Genomic DNA, 15048 nt, shown 5'->3' with positions numbered 1-15048 from the left:
TATCTTGCCCATAGACGTAGGCTAAAAGACAAACCACGTAAATTCCAATGTCAATAGATGATTATTATTTCTCAATTTCACTTTAGTTGTGTCTACGTCATCCATTAATTTCCTAACATTAGGTATAGTCAAGATAAATTATTTCCATCTTATGACAAAAGAAGCGCTTGATCTTTTAACTGAGTACACCAAAGAGGCAACGTGCGTCCAATGTGTCGTTGACATAAGTGGTAAGGATTCTGCTATGAATGCTGACATGGCTAGTAAAATGGTCCTCAGGAAGAGATATTAGAGTGATGAATTCGATGAGAAAGGGTTTAAGACTATGATTCAAGAGAGAATGGAATTGGCTATAAAGCCTAACTTAGGTGATTACACTTTTCAAATTCCAAGACTTCATCTTCAAGGCATGAAAAAGCATAAAAAGGTTGTTGCCAAGGTGTTTGATGCATTTTTAGAGAAGATTATTAATGAATATATTCAATCCAAGGATGAAAATAGAACCAAATATTTTGTTGACGTTACGTTGTGCTTTAAGGGATCAGAAGAAACCGAGCGCATGATTGAACGAGAGCAAACTAAAGGCACAATCTTGGTAAGTACACATCAAATCACATTCTTTAAGTAAATTAATTTTGCCCCCACTAGGTATAAAGGTTTTGGCACATTTAAGTAACTCTTTAAGGCATAATCTACGTTATAATTTAAAATTTCAAGAGAACTGATGATTTCTAAACATCTGCTTCTGTTATTTATGGTTTCCTTAATTTTTGCACATGCTTTCGAAGGCAATAAACACTTTACCAATGGTAATCAAGTAGGCACTTTCAGCACTTATAGAGCATCCCACAGTTTGCAAAGAGAGGTAGAAAATATTATGTGCTTAAAAAGAATGGTTGAACAATTAGATTTAGATAAAACTTCAAATAATTGGACGTGGTTGTCAAGGAAACCATGCAGTTTTTATCAAGTAGCACCATTGCTAATTCCACACGAATCTATTGAGACTACACAATTAACGGATTCCAAATACCCAATAAATCGCAAGTAATTATAAATGATTGGGCAATTGAAAGATATCCTGAAGCTTAGAGTGATCCTGAGAAATTGTTTTTTTGGAAAGATTTGCTGGGAGTAATGTTGATCTTTGTGGATGTGACTTTCCACTTTTGCCATTTGTTGTTGGCCGTAGCTGGGACTCACCATCGTTAAGCAAGGGACTGCACATCTTGTGCATTGCTTTGATTGGGAGCTTCATGAGGGAATGTTGCCAACTGGATTGGACATGTTAGAAGAGTTTAGTCTGGTGACTCCTTGGGCCAAACATCTTTCGGCTATTCCAAGTTATTGCCTAAACATTTAGTGATAATGTTGTTTGTTCAATCTCTGGATTAGCATAGAGGAGGTGTTAAGAGAAACAAAAAAAAAACAAATTAATAAATTAAATCATTTGCGACCCAACAATTATTTTAAAGAAGATTGCTTACTAATATTTGAAAGTAGATATTGTACCTCAATATTTGATTTGTGCGGTATCATAATTATTCTAAAAGGTTTTGGTAAATTTTTAATTTCATATAATCTTGTAATTCCCGCGAGTCGAACTAAGGTGGTCAGCCAAATTAAACTTTTTGAACTTAGAACTTTAACAATAAAATTTATTCAATAAGCTTAAAGCTTATGAAATAATTTATATGATCGTTACTCAATAATTTTTAACATTAGGGCCTGTTTGTGACTGCTATTGAGAAATTCAAAAATGATTTTGAGAAGTTAAAAATCATTTCAATAGTTAGTATTCTTTTAGATCATTTTTTGAAAAATTATCCCATTTGGTAGTAGATTTAAGGAAAAAAAGATAGAGGGGTACCAAAGCCAAAATCAATTTTTAAATCAGGTGACTAGCTAAATTAAGTTACTTAAAAATCAACTGGCCTGGCTCCTGGAGACTTATATATGCATGTTTATTTGAATCTTTAAGTAGATTTCATTTAACATTATGTCCCCATTAACCATTTGCAATCTTACAATAATAAAATAGTAAGATTTACTAAATATATGCAATTACTTTTAAAACTCACGATACTTTTAAAATAAAATTTGTTTAACACATAACGAGTACTTTTCACTTCTAATTATTGCTATAGCGCAGCTAACAACAATAATTTTAAAAACAGTTATCAAACACTCACTCTTTTCTCATATTTACAGGTGAGCTATCTATCTGTCTCTACATGACTTCTTTCCCTTTCTCCAGCAGCAATTAGAATTTTTTTTCACATAATTATCATCTAATGTAATTAAGTAGCGTTTTGGATTTTCTTAGCGACCAAGTTCAAGTACCGGTTTCGAATAAATTGATTTACATGAAATGTGACCAACAAGAAAAAAAGAGCCATTATCAAACTCACCCCTATGATTTGGCTTGAAACATATAACAAAAATAATAAATTGAAAAAATGGCTTTGAACTATCGACCATTCCTTATCCTAATGGTTGACACCTCTATTCATTACTGTTAAGAGTGATAGTTCAAATTACTAGGTTGTCATAGTAAAACTTCTCTTCGGTTACAACCTAGTAAAACTTCTCTTAGGTTAGAAATGGGCTTCTCCATAATTTTTTGGAATTAATCTCTAAACTGAGTTTCAGATGAACTACATATCAAGATAGGTTTCCACAAACTTCTTCCTGTAATATTAACAAGAGTAGGCTTGGAATTAGTTTAATTGGAATAGTGATTAATTTAATGACTAGTAATAATAAAAAATAAAATAAAGTAAAACTTGATAAAACTCAATTATTGTAACAACGCAGCCGCGCGCTTCACCTTAACGAATATTAATACAATGCCATATGTACATTGCTTCGTAGGACCCCATACTAATATTTCCCTCTCTCACTTAAAACTGGGGGAAAAAAAATTTATAAAAGAGGAACTAATTTTTCTCTCTTTATAAGCTCACAGCCCTCTCTGCTTTTCTTGTCTCTCTGTCGAGAATAAAGAATTGGAATGCAGAGCTCTGAAAAGAGCCGTCCTTCATAGCACAAGATTTGATTTGGTAGTTGCTAAAAAGTTATGTTGTAAGTTCAGAATTTTGGTTAGGGGACTAATTCGATCATAGCACAAGATTTGAAGTTTATGTTAAAATTTTTAATACATAAACAAAAAAAGATTTTGCAACATAAATAAAATAAATACTATTCAAATCTTAAATGTATGAAAATAAAAAATAATTATATCTTATACCATCTAATTCAATCATAGATCAATAACGGTTTAAAGAAACAAGCACAAATAATATAAACTTTAAAAAAGATGAAAAGGATAAGACAGGGTAACCAAACCTTCAATCTTGAGGTACAGTTGGCGGTCTTGTGTGGGAGAATCAGAAATTGTTAATTTATGTGAAATGAACTTGAAAAAAGAAATAGAAATGAAGAGGAAGACGCCAAATCTAGAGTCTCGATTTACAGTGAAGCTTTGTCACTGCCTGATTGGGAGAAAAAAAAAAGTTGGATAATTTTATATCAATAAAAAGTAGAATAATAAAGACGCGCGACTAAAACGTAAGTCAAATTAATTTTTTCCAAGGGGTTGCCAGTCATTAATGGGCACTCACTTTCTATCATTTAATCTATTATTTTAAAACGGCAACCGATAACAACGGAAGCAAAAGAAGGATATCACAAAAGCTAAACACCTTCACTAATTCTCTTGACTGCGAACAAATTCTCCATCTATAAAAATAAATTAAACGAAGACGCGCGACTAAAACATAAGGCAATTTTTTTCCAAGGGGTTGCCAGTCATTAATGGGCACTCACTTTCTATCACTTAATCTATTATTTCAAAATTTTCCGAAATTTTGGGTACGAGTGTCGTGACGACACTGCAACTCTTTCTTTTAAACTTGTCACTTTCTCTTGTGAAGTCCGACAAAAACGGCAACCAATAACAACAATGGAAGCAAAAGAAGGATATCACAAAAGCTAAATGTCGTGAAAAATTTTTATATACTCACAAACGCACGAATTTAGAAATAGAGTAGTGGTAACGAGATCGATCTTACGAGAATTGTTATAAATTAAAAAGTCTAATTTAAATCTAAAATTAATATTAATGCTAACCTAGTTGACCAAATTGAGTTTCTAAGAAAATTAAACCAATTAAACTAAGGAAACAATTAAAATAAAGGAGAATTCAATAAGATAAAAATTACCAAGGTTTCAGAATTTACCACTATTCAACTAGTAATTATCTAATTATTAATTAATCCCCAATTTTAGAGTGACAACTTGAAATCAATCTATGTCATCTCATGGATATAACAATTAAGCCCAAGTAATTAAATCTAATGTAGATTCTTTTTCTGCTTAATAGTATGATATTTAAGCATCCCATGTAAGCATCTTAAATAACAAAGAGTCAAAGTTTCCCTAAGCACTCTATGTAAACAATTTAATAAAAGATATAGAATCAAAGATAATCATGTATAAACTTTATAGATCCAAACATAGATTTAATCGAATATTAATCCTAACAATCAACAATGCATGACAGAATTGATGAAAAGACTTTAATAACATCCAACTAATCATGTGAAATAAAAACCACAATCATCAAAAATATATATATAGGGAATTAATTAAATAAAAAGATAATTATTTCATTGAATATGGTTTCATCCTTAACCTCAGTATAAGAAAATTAGCTAGATATACTTGAATTGAGAGCAACAAAAAAAATAAAATCAGCCATGGAAAAAGTAAATTGCTGCAGCTCTTCGTTTTCCTCTCTACCGAATCGCCTTTGCTTCCTTTTTCTTCCTCTAGCGGCCGCCCTCCTTTTATAATGCAAATTGACCGAATTCTTCTCCAACAATTCTAAAGAAATCATTTTTCAATTCTAATTGAAATCTTTTTTCCAATTTAACGCTACCATAAGCCATTAATTCTAACTTTTGAAAGTCAACTGCGGGCCCCTTTAACATAGTGCAATGCCAAAATGCCATGCACGTGCAACTAAATTGGAGAATTGAAATTCCTTTTAAATGCAAATTGCTCTTGGCTTCACATGCTTGGCTTTCATATGCTCTTGGTTCTTAACTCTATCACGGCTTCGACTAATACTCCCTTAAATTGTTATTCTTTTTGTACTTTTTATTTCTAATCCCCAATTAATTCCCTATTCAATAAAATCATTCAATTAATTAAAAATAATAAATAAACATAACTAGCAATTATATAATTAAGGGTAAAATATGTATGTATTATATGCTCATCACTAAACACCTTCACTAACTCTCTTGACTGCGAACAAATTCTCCAACTATAAAAATAAATGTCCCAGTTGCACCATTTCTGCATCTTCATCACTGAAAACTGGATTCTCAACTTCCTAGCATTAATAGATCATCATGTCGTGGTTATCGACTTTACTTGCTCTAGCTGCAATTTTCTTTTTCCTCCAAGCATTTTCTTCGAAAACAAACAAAAAGAACAGAAAATTATTACCTCCAGGGCCAAAAGGGTTTCCAATTTTCGGATGCCTTCATTTGTTGGGCAAATTTCCTCCCAGAGCTTTACATAAACTAGCCAAAATATATGGCCCCATCATGCACTTACGCTTGGGCTTAATGACTACAATTGTTGTCTCTTCACCACAAGCAGCTGAGCAATTTCTCAAAACACATGACCTTATCTTTGCCAGCAGGCCTCCCCTTCAAGCTACTAAGTATATGTCTTATCAGCAAAAGAATTTTGCAATGGCCCCATATGGGTCTTATTGGAGAAAAATCCGAAAAATTTGCACCCAAAATCTGTTGAGTAATGCCAAGATCAATTATTTTCAACCAACAAGAAAAGAAGACCTTGATCTTTTGATTGAGTACTTCAAAGAGGCGGCGCATGCCCGTTGTGTGGTTGACATAAGTGCCAAGCTTTCGGCTTTGAGTACTAACATGACCTGTAGAATGGTACTTGGGAAGAAACGTTCGGATAATGAATTCGATTCGGGAGGGTTTGAGACTGTGATTCGAGAGGGCTTCGAATTGGTTGGGAAGCCTAATTTGGGTGATTACATTCCTCAAATTGCAGGACTTGATCTTCAGGGCCTGACAAAGCGTTCGAAGGCTGTTGCCAAGGTGTTTGATGCGTTTATGGAGAAGATTATCGATGAGCATATTCAATCTAAGGATGAAAATAGAACCGAGGATTTCGTTGACGTGATGTTGAGCTTCGAGGGATCAGAAGACACTGAGAAAAAGATCGATCGAGAGCATATCAAAGCCGTAGTTATGGTAAGCACATCAAATCGCATTCTTTAAGTATATTAAATTTGCCCTCGCTATGTATAAAATATGGCCACGCCTACGCCACTGGGTTTTCGTACGATTAAGTAATTCTTTAATCCCATAACCAACATAAGTTTCAAGAGAACCGATGATTTCTAGACTCTTGCTGCACATATTTTGAATAATTTGTCCCCCCTTCTAGAGGGGACCCATTATAAGTTCTTAGATTAAGTGTAAAACGAAAAGGTATCAGAGACTGAATTTTGTATTTTAGCTACAAAATTATCCGATTCATGTTTCTTACGAAGGAGTATTAATTGTCAATTTTTGGGTCATCTATTTTTTAATCAGTTTCTTGGATGTTCTACGTACTTTATTAGCAAACCGATATTTCCTCTTTTTATTTGTATTTCATTCTTTTAGGTTTTTAATTTTACCAAGAGTAATTAAATTTACAAGAAAAAAATTTGCCAAGTACGCTACTCCAAAGAAAAAAATTATTGGAAGTTATGGCTGTGGGCTTGTGGTTTTAGTACTCTACTTCAAAGACCGAAGTGTGTAAATTTTGGGGTGCTTCTAGTTAAGTCTAGCAAGCATTTTCGACAAAGCATTCATTATCATCAAGGGCAAATTGCCCTCGGGAATATTGATTATATTTTCATCCTTATCCGACGGCCATCTTACACCTTAGGAAAAAGTATTTATTATCAAAGGTATTTTACGCCCTCGGATATATTTCATCGGTGATATAACTGTTTGTTGTAGTGTTCGTGTTGGCTTTCACATGAGTAAATATAGACATGTGATTGATACATAATATCAGAATTGATCTTGGCCAGTAAACATAAATAGCAATATACATGCCATAGAAGATCATCTGCATGAGTCATTTTTAACCCTAGATATATGCTTCAGTCATTTATGGTTTCCTCAATTTCAGGACATGCTTGCGGGAGCAATAGACACTTCACCAACGGTAGTCGAGTGGGCACTTTCAGAACTCATCAAGCATCCTACGGTGATGAAGAAACTACAAAGAGAGCTAGAAAATATTGTGGGCTTAAAAAGAATGGTTGAAGAATCAGATTTGGAAAACCTAGAATACCTAGACATGGTTGTCAGGGAAACCCTGCGGCTTCATCCTGTAACGCCATTGATGGCTCCACACGAATCTATGGAAGATTGCACAGTTAACGGATTCCACATACCCAAAAAATCGCGAGTAATTGTAAACGCTTGGGCAATTGGAAGAGATCCTGAAGCCTGGACTGATCCTGAGACGTTTTTTCCGGAAAGATTTGTTGGGAGTAGTGTTGATGTTCTCGGACATGACTTCCAGCTTTTGCCATTTGGTTCTGGCCGCAGGGGTTGCCCTGGAATCCAATTGGCACTCACCGTCGTTAAGCAAGTGACCGCACAGCTGGTGCATTGCTTTGATTGGGAGCTTCCTGAGGGAATGTTGCCAACTGAATTGGACATGACAGAAGAGTTTGGTCTTGTGACTCCTCGGGCCAAACATCTTTTGGCTGTTCCAAGCTATCGCCTTAGCACTTAATGGTAATGTTGTTTGTTCGATCTCTGGATTAGCCTAAAGCAGTTACTAATAAATAAAATTAAAATAAAACAAACAAATAAAATATATATGGTAATAAAGTTTTTATTTGTTTTTATTATTTTTCCGCCACAGTGTATGCACAGGCAAAAGCAAGGGATCTATTCAGAGTCTACTCCCAAGCCATTTCCTCAGCATTTTGAGGAAGAACAAAAACATAGTCAACGAGATGACAACACCAAAAGACTAGTGCATCCCATTTTGTATGTGTGTGGGGTTGGTTGGGGTCTGGTAACCTAAATAAAAATAATAATTAAAAATTCATGTCGATATCGTGATAGAATCACATGTCAGAATTTTAATTTCTTTTTTTCCTTAAAGGTTTGAATAGGATGAGAAATTTTAGCCACTTAATACCTTCTATTGTTACTAGAGTTCAACTTATCATGAGGGTAAGGCACCCCGGGGCTAAAGTCACGGTGTTTCCAAGTCAATACTCACACACAAAATATAAATATTTTTTATTTCAGAATCCCAACAAAGGTCATGAAACAAGCACTTCCTGTCGAGTAGATTGGTCATGAACTTAATGACTGATTCTAAAACTAATATGTTATTGCACGGGGAAAAAAATCAGCGTTATATAAATTATTGCAGCAATTTAGGCACTAGAACTTCAATAAATTTTCATAAATTTCTCAGATTTACCTTCCTTTAATAAATATAATTTACTCGAAGCCAAAGCACGCACTCGCCCTTGTATGTAAGGGAACTCTTTCTCTTAATTTCTTCAATTTTATCCGGAATAATTCAAATTCGTTTCAATCAAAGATGAGGCCTCTTTCTGTAGCTTTAATCCTCTTCATCACTTTTATCTCCTTTAATCAAGGTAATTATTTATACATAAAACTCACTTTATTAAACATTAACACGTTTTGAAACTCATATATCTGAGCTTTATAATTGTCGACACTATCTTTCCGTTTTGGAAAACCTGGAGAAAGTTTGTTTAAAAATTATCAAAACAATAAAACTTATTTAGATCCTATATATGACTAGTTTGAGGTGTTGTTACAGGTGAAAGCCATAGATGGTTGCATGTATGCAAAAATGAGAAGGTACCAGGCTCACCCTCTCCATGCAAGCAACCAGAATGCCATCAATTTTGCACTCATTTGCATCCCACAACACCTGCCTGGGGTGCATGCCATCAACCAAATTGTCATTGTTATTATCTTTGCAAGGAAGGTGCTCATCCTCCAAAATATACCAAGACAGCTAACCAGTTTCCTCTTAATCCTGAGGATTAAAAACATGTCAAAAATAAACTTCCTTACATAGGTGGGAAGAAGATTTGTCATGCTACTAATAATTGAAAGAATGAGAAGGAAATTGAATGTGATTGTTGTCTATTGATTTGTTTCTGAATTTTGTTAGTGGTTTTATTTTTCTTCCTTATGTAAGTTTAATGAAGATGATCTATACTTCCCTTCGTTATACTTTTATTTATCCTACAAAAGAATGTAACTTAAAAAAATAAATAAATAGCTGCAGTACTATCATATAGAAATGCCCCTATATATATGACTTTCTACACTTCAATCTCCCCAAAGAAACCAGAAGTGTGATAATACTAAAAAACATCTGAAATAATTCAATTATATTTCTTCTGTAATTGTACGTGCTATAAAATTTCATCCTAAAATTCCTTTAACATCAGAATGTGAAATGAAAAATGGTTCATAAGAAATTTTCTACATGTATCTCCCTCCAAAATCCAGATACTAAAATTCCAATGCCTAATGTATGCGGGTCAAAATGATAAAAGTGTCATCCAGCTTCATGCTCCGGAATCCCCTTTAAATGTGATGAATATGCTTCCTCCTTAGAGTGCAATGCTAAACAATCTAATATTGGGTATGTTAGTTCAGATTCAGAGTGATACCTATCTTCAACTGTAAACGTACAAGTCTTCCCATTAATATGAACAAGGCTTTGCCCTGGAAACTTTTTCACCTGGTTACGTTTCATCATCGTTCTTAAATTTGCTACTCCATCCCATCTTCCTCCCAAAGCATATATATTGGCCATTTCCACATATGGGGCTGCAGAGTGGGGCTCCAATTCGAACAGACGATAAGCCACGTATTCACCTATCTCTATGTTTCGGTGAATCTTGCAAGCACAAAGCAATGTACCCCATATACCAGCATCAGATTTGATAGGCATGCTTTGAACAAAATCTAATGCTTCCTTCAGCTTCCCTTTTCTTCCAAGAAGGTCTGCCATACAAGAGTAATGGTTTAATTCAGGATTTACCTGATATACCTTTGTCATCAGATTGAAATAGCCCCATCCTTTCTCAAGGAAGCCTGCGTGAGTGCAAGCTTGAAGCACAGCCAAAAATGTTACGCGATTTGGTCTCAAATCCAATTCCATCATCTGATGGAAAAGGTCTAAAGCTTCTACGAATTCTCCATTTAAAGCACAACCGGCAATCATTGTTGTCCAAGAAACAACAGTTTTCTCAGGTAAAGCATAGAAGAGCTCTCGAGCATCACCAATACTTCCACATTTAGAGTACATGTCTATCAATGCATTACAGACCATTACATTGTCTTTTAATCCACCAGAACAGGCATAATTGTCAAACCACTTTCCAAGTTCAAGTGCACCACTTTGCCCACAGCCTGAAATCATTGACAGCACAGTGACCAAATCAGGTATTTCACCTGCTGCTTCCATAACAAAAAACAATCTCAACGCTTCATCCAGGTCTCCTTTCTGAGCATACCCACTAATCATTGCAGTCCAAGAAACACGAGTTCTGTCACACATGCCATCAAACAAAAATCTAGCGGAATCAATATCTCCACACTTGGAATACATTGAAATCAGTGTATTAATCACCGATACATCTAAATCAAAGCCATAATGAATTCCATGAGAGTGAACCAACCTACCTTGCACTAATGCCTCTGGGCACACACATGATGAAAGAAGGCTAACAACTGTAGTTACATCAGGCCTAAATCCATCATAGATCATGTGCCTGTAAAAATTAAGAGAATCATCAAACTTATCACCATACGTGCATCCGCCGATAATAGAATTCCATGAAACTACAGTCCTTAAACCTTCTTCTATCCCACGAAACACCAACTCCGCCATCTTCAAATCATTACATTTAGCATAGGCGGAAATCCATGTATTACAAACTGACACATCAGCATCAACCCCAATATGAATGCCAAACGAATGAACGCTTTTCAGAAGGCTCAAATGCTTTGCATGTATGGCCGCCTGCGTCAACCCCATAACCGTGACAAAATCAGCTTGGATTCCAACAAGCCTCATATTATAAAAAAGACACAAAACTTTTTCAAGAAACCCCATCTGAGCAAACCCCACAATCATCGCATTCCACGAGGCGACATCTCTGTCAGGCATTTTGTCAAATAGTTTATACGCGCAATCTAACCGATCACATTTCGCATACATATCCACCATTGTTGTTTGCACAAAGATATCGGACCAAAAGGGTGATTTCACGATGTGGCCATGAATCATTTGGGAGTATAAAAAGTCAGAGAGCTTAGCACAAGCTTTGGCTATGAAGGGAAATGTTAAGTTGTTTGGTTCGATGTCGTTTTTTTTCATTCGGCGAAAGAGAAGAAGGGCTTTGTGGGCTTCGTTTTTGTCCACTGCCTCTCTTATTTGTGAGTTCCATTGATTAATCGTTGAACTTCTATAAATTTTGTTGAGACGTGGTGGAAGTGAAGATGCGGCCATCACTCAATGTGTTGGCGGTAAAATTAAGTCCGTTACTAACCGCTTCAAAGAGTTTTGATTTTATTATACTTTTTATTGATAGAATTGTGCGTTAATATATATATATATATTTTATATATTGGGAAAGGTTTTTCTAACTTTAATTATTTCGCTTAAAAATTTTTGACCCATAATTTTAGCCATTGATTGTATTAAATCTAATGGTGATGATAAGAAAATAAAATTGTTAAAAAAAAAAGACTTTTTAGGATTAACAATAGATAGAGGAACAATAGAATTACAACCGCATATAGTCAGTAAAATATTAGAATTTCCAGATAAAATAAAAGACATAAAAGAATTGTAAAAAATTTTAGGATTATTAAATTATAGTAGAAAATTTATACCAAATCTTAGTACATTAACAAGGCGGTCCTTGTTATCATTCAGGGGCAATGAGTATTTGGAGAGAAACTTTTTAATGAAAATTAAGGTTTTTGTTTTTGACAAAAATAATAAGAACTTAATAAAAATTCCTGCTGATTTTCTGAAAGCTTCTTTTTAAACAGGGTATCCATTGGCCCGTTTAGCCGTTGATGTGTTGAGAAGACGTTTTTAGGGCGTTGATCAGGAGTTGAAAGTGTTTTTGATTTGCATGTTTTCAGAAACAGTTAAATGAATTTTGAAATGCCAGTTTTTGGCAAAGCATCTTCCACAATTTTCATAAAGCTTTTTTAGGAAATACTCTGTATATAGGCGGGAAACCAGCGATGTATATTCTGATGGTCAATCTGAATGGGGACTAGATCAGTTTGCACTACTGATATAACAAGCCACGTACAAGTTTTCCTTAGACAGAACCTAAGGTCCTTTAAACACTACGCATTTACAAATTTACCAGTATTTAATTATAGAAGAAATAATTTGCAATATTATAATATAAATAAACAGAATAGATTATTAGACAAATACGAGACGTTAGCATTAAAAATTAGGAATAAATTAGAAGACTTAGCAAATTAGTTTATGATTTTTTAGAGATTAGATTATTTAGACTTAGAAATTAGTCATCATAAAAAGCAAAAATTAAATTTTTCAGAAAGAATAAAAATTAGTTGTAACATCGAACACTTAGAAAATCAGTATAAACATATTCCACACACTAGCAATAGTCAACAAAACTTCATAGTAGATTTATTAATCAATTTACGACAACACTAACAAGCCACGTACAAGTTTCCCTTGGACATAACCTAGCGTCCTTTTTCTCTTGAGAAAATATCCACCGTCCACCCGTTTTTTCCGACTTTATCAAAAATACACAATTCTTCTTTTTTTTTTTGTCTGAAATCCACCTAAAATTACGTTTCGTTTCACTTATCCACTTCCATTTACAGTCCGTTATAACATTACTAATGTCGTAGGGGTAAATCGGTTATTTCAGCAGAGCATTCCTTTCAACAACTCTAAATCACCCACATCACTCTCGAAATTCTTCTCCCTTTTCACTTCCTCCACTTTCTCAACCTCTCAATCCCAATCTTGTTCACGATCAAACATGGCATTTTAACCTCAGAATCCACAGGCAAATTCACTCCCCACCTCAAATTCATCATTATCCTTTTAGTCACCGGCAACACTGTTCTTGCTTTTACAGCAATCCCACCTTTTTTATCATCATCTTTCAACAATGACATTATATCTCTAACAAACCCAATTCCATCACTACGAATTGAATCAACCCCATTAAAGAAACTACCATTCCCATGGCCAATACGCGGCTCCAATTTCAAATCTTGCCACCTGCACGATTCATCCGAAATCGACCTATTTGCAAACTCAGTATTGGAAGGCGACCCAGATTGCAAATGGGGCCCAAAATTTGCAGGATTAGGGTTTGAAGATGACGTAGTTTTGTGAAGAGAAAAGTTGCCAAATTGAGGCTTGAAATGGAGCAAAAACGTAGGAGTGAAATTGGTTAGGTTTGTGTAGGAAAGAGAGAAGTGGGCAGAGAAGATAAGAGGAGAGTCCTAGGGTTAACCAAATAAACCAAGGCCTAATTTCAAAGAAAAAGAGAAAGGGGTTGTGCTTGTGCACGTTGTAGAGAGAGGTGTATAGTTGAGTTTGAAAGAAGGGCCTGATGGAAAGTTAGTGCTAAGAGAAAAGGAAAGGTGTTGACTGCCGGCGGCAACGGTTTTGGTGGTGGTAGTAGTGGTGGTGAGAGAAGAAATGAAAGGTTGATTGAAAATGGTGATGGGTATTTTGACCTTTAGGATTGGTGGGTTTTGGGAATCATCTGGGAGTTTCAGAGACAGCTTCATCTCTCTGTGACTGTGTGTGTGACTGAGGATTGTGGAAGATGGTGATGGCTTTCAGTGATGAGGATAGTGGGTTAATTTTTTTTTAATATTTCTTATGCTTGTTTGCTTTTTTAGGGTAAAATTGTAATTTTTGCATTGGAGCCAAAATAGTCATTTCACTAAATTTCCGTTAGATTTCGTAACAAGCTGCAAAACAGAAGTGGAGAAGTGAAACAAAACGTAATTTTAGGTAGATTTCAGACAAAAAAAAAGAGGAATTGTGTATTTTTGATAAAGTCGAAAAAAACGAGTGGACAGTGAATATTTTCCCTTTTCTCTTTCCTTCTCTTTGGTATTAGAGCACCTCTTTTGTTCTTGTTTTAAATATTTTTTATATGAGTAGTTACACGGCAGACTTCATTTGTTATATGATATTTTTCCACGATTGCTAATTTTGACCAAAATCTTGATAGTTATTATAAAAATCCTCTTGCTGTACTAGAAAAAGATGCTGATATTTGGATAGAAAACAACCCTTACGTAGAAATTTTAGAAAGTGCTTTAGAGATTCTAGAAATAGAATTAAATAGAATTAATACTGAACAAGTTTTTTTAGACACTGCAATAGAAGAAAGGTTAGGAAATTTAAAACTCCTAGTAGATTACACATCTCCTGGTAGTGTCGTTAAGGTGCACCAAATTTAAAACCTTACCACTAATATAAATAATTAGCACAGAGCGAGTAAGGATCGATCCCACAGAGACTATGCTAGTTATATTTATTATTAACTCCAAAGCAAGATTTAAAATAAAATAATAGTAATAGTAATAATAATATAAATTAATCTAACTAAAGAAAATGTCAATTAAAAATAAAAGGGGGTTTATGAATTTTTAACTAAATAGTAAGAAGTAAATAAATTAAAACTACGAACAAGAATTTAATAAAAACTCTAATTAAATGAGAAAGAAATAATAATGATAAACACTTTGGTTAAAGGATCATTCGCCACCACCAAACATGCACATAATATATCAATTTATATTGAAATTATCAACTGTCGACAAAAAAAAGCTCTGGTAGTCTCAATATATCCTTAGTGTGTTGAATGATAGAATTTAAATTTAA

At 34.4% G+C, this 15048-nt stretch overlaps 2 protein-coding genes across 4 annotated transcripts in view; one reads left to right on the top strand and one right to left on the bottom strand.

The window, feature by feature from the left end:
• The window catches only part of LOC102611953 (cytochrome P450 71AU50-like), a 73882-nt gene extending 64624 nt beyond the window's left edge, over positions 1-9258 (top strand). The window contains exons 2-5 of one of the 3 annotated variants that reach the window (XR_003062890.2): positions 5296-6302; positions 7237-7853; positions 7984-8737; positions 8926-9258. Coding sequence is in view for 2 of the 3 variants with exons in the window: in XM_006493805.3 (XP_006493868.2) it covers positions 5421-6302; positions 7237-7851 (1497 nt within the window). In the remaining variant the exon portion in view is untranslated. The other 2 variants (XM_006493805.3, XM_025093715.2) reach the window with 2 other exon arrangements.
• LOC102611459 (pentatricopeptide repeat-containing protein At4g19191, mitochondrial-like) lies at positions 8745-11704 on the bottom strand. The gene is made up of 2 exons (XM_052444352.1): positions 9794-11704; positions 8745-9147 (listed from the first exon to the last, which is right to left on the bottom strand). Exons 1-2 carry the CDS (start codon positions 11638-11640, stop codon positions 8976-8978), a joined length of 2019 nt encoding a protein of 672 aa, XP_052300312.1. The 5' UTR covers positions 11641-11704; the 3' UTR covers positions 8745-8975.
• Positions 11705-15048: the final 3344 nt, after the last annotated feature.

The sequence above is a fragment of the Citrus sinensis genome, chromosome 7 (genome assembly GCF_022201045.2).
Source record: "Citrus sinensis cultivar Valencia sweet orange chromosome 7, DVS_A1.0, whole genome shotgun sequence".
In the NCBI taxonomy this organism is placed as follows: domain Eukaryota; kingdom Viridiplantae; phylum Streptophyta; class Magnoliopsida; order Sapindales; family Rutaceae; genus Citrus; species Citrus sinensis.
Note: the sequence above shows the minus strand (reverse complement) of the source record. Positions and strands in the feature narration are given on the sequence as shown.